Here is a 7,510-nt window from a genome sequence, read left to right as displayed (position 1 = left end):
GTCAAACTCAGGGCCATCTGGGAGACACTCACTACATCCTTAGCAGATGAAACCAGCTTCCTCCTTGCCATGTAGCATTTCTTGGAGGTGATTATTTTAATTTTAGCACTGAGTTCCATGCAGTTGACCTCTTAATTCTATTTCTTGAGAGTTGAAGTCAAGTTTTTTATTAGATTGGTCAGAGAGAATCAGGAAACACACAACTGAAAAATCTGGTAGAAAAAGGGTGATAAGGGGTAAAAACCTGATAGAAAATGGGCAATGATAATGGGGGGTATGAACTTACAAAAGCAAGGGAAAAAATCAGAGGAATGTGAAAGACCTTTCCATCAGTCTGTAAAGTAGGTATTACCTTTCTGTTCCCCAAAGGAAGAAACTAAGTCCAAATAAAGTTCAGTTTTGCCCCATCAAATCACTCAGGTAACTAGACCTAAGTTATGATTTGAACCCTCAAAAAAGATCTGGAAAAAATACGCATAAATGTTTAAAAGTGGTGGTCTGCAGGTGGTGGGATTATGGGTGATTTTAATTTTCTTCTTTATATTTATATGGGTTTTTTCCATTTTTTTTTCTATTTGGCAATTTTACTTGTATAATGAGAGTTATTAAAAGTGAAAGTCATTGAAACTACATCAAGGCCTGGGCTAAGAACAGGGAGCAGAAATTAAAGCGGTAAGGAGGGTTCTCTTCACGAGCTAGGGAATCAGCCTGAGACTGTTGTTTCTGAGACTGAGAAAACTAAGCAACTAAACTGGGGGTGCACTTCAGAGTGAGGTGGAGGAAGAAGGGGAGAACTAGGCCAGGCCAGAACTCTGGCTCCTCAGGGTCCAGGGACACTTAACCTGAAGGGAGCCCGGAAAGAAAACACTGGCTTAATAATTGGACACAAAGATAAAGACTTGATCTGGTAACAACCTAAATTCTGAGGCTGGACAAAATCCAAAATGAAAGGGGCTCAAAAGAGGGTTCATACACCTCCCCGGGCAACTCTAGACCTATACTTTGCACCTGTGTGTTTTTAGCCTTCATAATAGAACCTCATGCACATTGTAATTTGTGTTGCAAGAGTATGGGGTGAGAAAGAAAACAGGGGTATAGAAAGGACAGTCCTCCAAGCCAATGAGGTGAGCGCAGAGATGGCTGAAGCCCCTCACTCTGTCACAGTCCTTTTGAGTGGAGAGCAGTTGTGGGGTCAGAGCTGTGTGAATTAGGAGGTAGAGCTGGGGATGAATTCTGCAGGAGAAAAAAGGTCCAGGTTCCTACATCTTCTTCCTCAAAGGAGAAGGAAGGCCTGGGGCAAAATGAGATTCAAGCTTATCCTCAACATGGTCTCTGCTCCTGAAACATTTGCAAACTCCAAGCAAATGTTATGCAAAGAAAACTTTATTTGTAGAAATACACGCTGGCCATGCAGGATTCCTGGCTGGAAGATACACAATTATAAGGCTGGGGAGTCTACTGGGAATGGTCAGTAATTGTAAGGTAGATATGCAATTCCACATCAAAACTTCTTCTTCCACAATTCATCACTGGCAGTGAGTAAATGTGTCCTTAATTGAATACAAATGAATAACCCCCCAGCCACTCTTCTAGAATATACAAGGTTTTTTTTTTTACTGCATAAAAATACATCACCTGCTCTAGTCAGGCTATAAATATAATCTGTGAATTTTTTAAAGTCTCATGTCCAGTACAAAAATAAATACATTAAATAGAAAAATAAATAAATATATTAACTAATAAATATATCCAGTAGTAGAAAGATATTACAAAAATCTTATACAAGTATGGTCTCAATTAAGGTTGGGAATGTACAAAGACAATCACAGAAGGAAACAAATAATAAATAAATAAAATACACTGTGACCAGCACTAATAATACGGTAAACAGATGTTGGTTTGGGGTCATGCCTCTGCAGGTAGTGAGGACTGGAGCTCTTGGCCTCGAGTACTCTTAGCAGCAGCATCACCCTCCTCCTATTCTGTCTCCTCCATCCATTGCAGAAGAATATCTAGTTCTCCCAAAGCCTTCACAACTGCTGCTTGAGGCTCAAGCTGAAAGAGACACATACCCATCTGGTTAGCAACTCATGAGACAACATTTGCTCCAGGGTTAATCCTCTCTCTTATGGATAGGTCTACTGACACGTGTGAGCAGAGCATTCTTTTCAAGATGAAGCACTTAAAGAAGTTATAGAATCTCAAGATCTCACACGAGGAAGGGAAATCATTGAATTCATCACCCTGATCTTAAGTACAGACACTGAGGTGCAAGGAGGTAGCAGAAGCAAAACTGCAACCTGAGACTCTTGAAGCATAGAGATCAAAGCAATCAAGCTGTTTTCTTTAAGAAACGTGTGTGTGTGTGTGTGTGTGTGTGTGTGTGTGTGTAGGGGTTGCCCACTGTGCATACATCAATTGAACTGATTGTGCCAATCACCTGGCTGATGGCTAGGGATACAGAGGTGAATGGCACAATCCCTATCCACAGTTGCATGAGGATATTGGCAAAAACAGGCAACTAAAATGTAGTGTGGTGACTAAAGTGATGAAGTTCCCACAGGATGATATGGGAGGCATCTAACTTTGAGAGAAGCAGCCAGCACCGTCCTGAAAGTGATGCCCAGGCTGAATCTTTAAAGGATGAGTAAGATTTAGTCAGTGAGGAGTGAACTCCAGGCCTTCCTGACAGACATGAGAAGGTGTTAAGGTGAGAAACTGAATGGCATGGGTGTGTGTGAAATTGTGAGTGTTTTCAAAGGTATGTACAAAGTGTGAACATTGAAAAACTATTGCCTCTGGTTTGTGCAGCTAAAAGATCCAGATGTCTCTGTAGTGACTTGATGGAGTCGTGGCCATTCTTTTTCCATTTCCAGAGCATCACCCAGAGAGAGCACTCTTCTAGAGCCTGGATGGGTATCCCCTGGGTTAAAGCAAGGGCTAGTCCTCATGATTTCAGAGGGCTATGAACCTGAAGGCTACAGGATTTCTAACAGCCTGAATATGCATCCCACCCACCTATGATCTCAGTTCTTAAAACACACCCAACCCAATCAATGCCAAAATTACATATACCTCTTCAAAGTGACTCAGAATCTGGCTGTATTTCTTCGTTGCTCCCTCCCCACAATGGCATGTCATGTGGGCATGCTGAAAAGGACCCAAAGAATAATAGATTTTATTACAGATTCTTTTTGTTTTGCCCTTACCATTGACATGAAGCAGTTGCAAATTCTACTCTTTCACCACAACCCTGAGAATCCTTAGTCCCATAGAAAAGTTATTTCAGACCTCCCATTTGGAATCATTAAGTTCATCATCAGCTAGGAGAGGAAGCCACCTTTTATGCTGAAACATGGAACTCATTCCTTCTTTTTGAGAAGAAGTCCGGCAGTGCTGAAGGAATTTGCCATCCCTGTACTGCAGCTGGCCTCTTCACAACCCCCAGCTTCAGTCTAGGAGCTCTATCCCAGAGCTCTTTGAGCCCCCATGGGAGAAGAAAAAGAGTTGAATTCCTAGGTCCTATTCAGACCATATTCTGAGGTCAAGTTCAATAGTCTATTAACTGACTACCTAGACAGAGGATGCACTAATGTAGGATACCTCACCTACAGAAAAAGTATAATTTCAAAGGTAACAGAGTTAACATTAATATCAAATAGTTAGCACCTTACAGTTCTTAAGGCTTTGCAAAGTACTTTTTGCCTAGAGCATATACCCAAAAGTCAATAAAACTGGGTTCTTATTACCTAGTAACACATCTCAACACAGATTATTAGAACTTTTGGACTCAGTTTCTCCATCCATTAAATGGGGGTAGGAACGAGAGTTTGCTTGCTAAGCCATTGAAACTATATGCTAAGACGCATCCTATTACCCAAGACCCACACTCACACAGTGCCAGAGGTCCTTCTTGATGGTAAGAAAGGAATTGGCGAGGCTGCTGATCTTCCGGAGAGTATGATGGTCAGGAGTCTGGTAGTTTTTAAATACTCTGTCCAGATAGAGTCTTAGTAGATGGCGTAGGAGGCAGCACCGATCTGCAGGCTGCAAAAAAAAAAAAAAAAAAGGCATGTTGGTGAGGGGAGAGGGGACAGCAGAGACAAGACCAGGGTGATGGAGATGCTCCCACTCCACACCTACTCCCCGAGTTTGTCTGGGCCAAGCACATACCTTTGTGTCTTGTAAGGACTCAGTCCTCCTTAAGATTCTGACGTCAATGTTTCCATCTTTGGCTTGCTAAACAGAAGAAGACAAAACAAGCAAGGATGGGTCAGTGACTGCTGCCAGGGTCTTCAATATCAAGACCTATCATCCCCACCCTGCCAAGGACCAAATGTGTTGGAAGGTGTCCTTTCCCAAAACATTTTATATATATGAATTACAGATATTTCTAGGGAATACATCCACTGAGTAAGGAGTCCCCAGCCTGTCTCTTTTCATGATCACACTGCCAGGACTGCCAGGAAAGAGAAACAGACCAGGAGGGGACAGAAGAGGTGTCCAGAAGAGGTAGATACCCGCCTACGTACCACACTGCCCCGTATCTCAGAAAATCCATTTCGTATTTCCTGAAGGTTTGTGGTGATCACACACTTTCCCAAATGGAGTGTCTTCAGTCCAGTGGAAGGAGTCCAGAGGAGATAAAATGCAGCAGAAAGAAGGCTGAAGGCAAGACCGGAGGCTTTCATCTTATGGCTGAAATCTGGAGACCACAGGAGCTAGGAATTCAAAGAAAAGAGCATGACTTACTGATTTCCCCCTCTTCCAGGTGTCCACTGGGGGAAAACCAAACAGGCTTAATTGGCCTCAGACAGTGTGGCTCATCCACATAACTTACTAAGAAAAACTGCTGAGCCTCCCGTGAAGAGAAGCTTTCAGGTCTGAGCTCAGGGTTTGAGTGCAAGTTGGTGCCACAGGTTGTGGCTCCTTTATTCTGTCCCCATCCTGGCTCCGCTGTCAGTACCCCTCAGGTAAGGCCTGGAACAGCAGGCACTTGCAGTGACTAGACAGAGGATGACATTTCAGGGGAAATGTCAAAACTTGTTTTGGGGAATTGACGCATATAGACTTCCCTTCCAGAATGCCAATGTAGCTCACCCTTCGGCTCCCTCAGACTCACAGGGCAACTGGGGAGAAACGGAATCTCACAAAAGCTGTGGGTGCGCCATCAAAAACACCTGGAGGGAAATTGTCTGGATTTTATGGCCACCCACAGGGTAAAGGAACTGAGCGTTGTTTGGCATTTGTCTGAGATCAGATAGTTTATTTGAGGATAACAGATTCACTTAAGCCCTAGAGGCAAATAGAAAGTCAATGATTTCATAACAAGCCTACTGCCAGGGAAAGGCAAGACGTGATGGGCAATCAGCCCCATTCCACCTAACACTGAAGTGTCTGGGACTCCATGGCGCCCTCTGCAGGAGGACTGTAGTCAGGCACTCCTGGGCAGATTGGAGAGTACATTTTCCTGGCCCTGCAACTCAGGCCCTAGGCTAAGCAAATGGTCCCAAAAGTCAGAGAAGAAAGGCAATGATGGAACTCATTTCTTCTTGAGTGAGGCTCCTCAGTAGAGAACAGTTTAGGGTGTTTGCTGAGTTTTAAGATAAAATGATAGTAGGCTAGGGTTAGGGTAAAACAATTGAGGCACTCATTTGGAGCACAAAATTTAAGGGAGCACTAAGAAACCTCAGTCGTCAAGACAAAAACTATTTTAATGTAATATCAAAATGAATTTAAAAGCTTGTGACAAACAAAATATCACAATTTTAAATAAAGACAAAATTCGATAGTGCCATGCTGAGCCATATTGAAGCAAAAGGGAGAAGATGTACCGCTACTCATATGTTTTCGTGTTTTATTCTTAATGGTTAAGTTTGTTTCTCAAAAGTATATGATGAAAATATTATTGATGAGCTTCCTTCCCTTAAAACCAGGACAGCAAAATTATAATAAATTTTGTTTGGGGCATAAATAAAATATTTAAACGTAAAGTCATGAGTTCTAACAAACCTGTTTAATTTTTCAATTTCCTCAACTACTTTAATATTTTTGAAAGAAATAACATACATGAAATTTATAAAGACATATATAGATATATATACACACATATATATACATATATACATATAGATATACATACATATATATATGGCTGGCTCCATAGCTTGGCACAGCACTGATAATCACTATCACTTACTGAATTTTTCCTATGTGCCAGGCAATATGCTAGACATTTTTTTATATTTGTGACCGCTCAAGAGACTGGCAAATGTAGGAAAAGGGAAAAAGAAAACCAAATCCAAAAGAATCAGAGAGCACACTGGGTTTGGAGACAAGAGAGCTGGGTCCAAATAAATCTTTGCTTTACTGGTTCCTATTTATGTGGGTCATTCCAGTTTACCCAGGACCAAGGTGGGAGGTGACAGGTGGTTCCCGAGATACAGGAATTTCAGTTTTAAAACTGGAAGAGCCACAGGTAAACTGGAATGAGTTGGCCACCCCACCTCTATGTGATCTTGGACAAGTCAACTCACCTCTGAGTTTCATTTTCTTAACCCAAAAATGGTGATAATTAAGCTTAACTCAGAAATTGTTTTGACATTTAAATAAAATAGCCTATAATGTATACGCTTAGCACAGAGTAATTGATCAATTCATTTTAAGTAGAGATTGATGTTAGTTGTCTTGAACTAACAATTTGATGAGCATTTAATGAGCACCCACTGTCTTGAATGCTGTGCTGGATACTGAAGTACAAAGATAAGCATGATGATTATTTGTCCTCAAAGAGATCTTGTCCTCATGGAAAAGGGTCCTTTAGATGTGACCTTGAAGGTATCTGGGGTAAACGATTGGCCGATCCCCAGAACAAGGTGAGCAGTGTCAGTAGAGGGTAAGATCTCTTACCTGAGCTCAGGAAGGGGTGCTGCTTCTGGTCTCCTAGGAGTCTGTCTCAAGTTGAAAGGCTTCCCATTATTTATACCTATATATACATGTCACATGAAGGAAGTGAGCTCAGGCAGGTGAGGGCTGGAACTTCCTTGGAATTTCTCTGGTGGCATTGCACTTCCTCAAGCGCTATAGCAGCTTAATTGCAGGCGGGATTACCCCAACACCTTCCTCCTGGAAGAAGCACCGCCTGAGGGGATTACTGGTTACAGCTGTGGATAAAGGATGTGCCTCCTTCCGGCTCCACCTTCCTGCTTGGTAAAATGATAGAATAGAGAAGATCTGAATTACTGAACTGGAAGAGAATTCCAGGGGATGCTCTTGCCCTCTCCTCTAAGCCCAGTTCCCTTTAACCAAGTCTCTCCGCAACCCCAAACTCTGGTCTCATTCCTGCTGTTTCTCCTCGGCCCTTGCTATCCCCACCATTGCTCTCCAACATAGCCATCTTTCCTTCCCTCCAGTTATCATTAAAGAGGAGACCAAATCCTTTATTCCTGAACTGCTCTGGACTACACCAATCCCTCCCTTCTTTGACTTCCCATAGCAGATTTTTCTTTGG

General features: G+C 42.3%; 1 protein-coding gene across 2 annotated transcripts; it reads right to left on the bottom strand.

The window, feature by feature from the left end:
- Positions 1 to 1,365: 1,365 nt before the first annotated feature.
- IL20 (interleukin 20) lies at positions 1,366 to 6,943 on the bottom strand. Of its 2 annotated transcripts, none has more exons than XM_037737452.1 (6): positions 6,910 to 6,943; positions 4,533 to 4,721; positions 4,174 to 4,239; positions 3,895 to 4,047; positions 3,076 to 3,150; positions 1,366 to 2,055 (listed from the first exon to the last, which is right to left on the bottom strand). In XM_037737452.1, exons 2-6 carry the CDS (start codon positions 4,689 to 4,691, stop codon positions 1,978 to 1,980), a joined length of 531 nt encoding a protein of 176 aa, XP_037593380.1. In that variant the 5' UTR covers positions 4,692 to 4,721; positions 6,910 to 6,943; the 3' UTR covers positions 1,366 to 1,977. The 2 variants fall into 2 exon arrangements, with proteins under 2 accessions (XP_037593380.1, XP_017380807.1); XM_017525318.1 differs by lacking the exon at positions 6,910 to 6,943 and adding an exon at positions 4,841 to 5,172.
- Between the last annotated feature and the right edge of the window lie 567 nt (positions 6,944 to 7,510).

The sequence above is a fragment of the Cebus imitator genome, unplaced genomic scaffold, assembly GCF_001604975.1.
Source record: "Cebus imitator isolate Cc_AM_T3 unplaced genomic scaffold, Cebus_imitator-1.0 Scaffold38, whole genome shotgun sequence".
NCBI classification, from domain to species: Eukaryota; Metazoa; Chordata; class Mammalia; order Primates; family Cebidae; genus Cebus; species Cebus imitator.
This window is presented reverse-complemented; position numbering and strand designations above follow the sequence as displayed.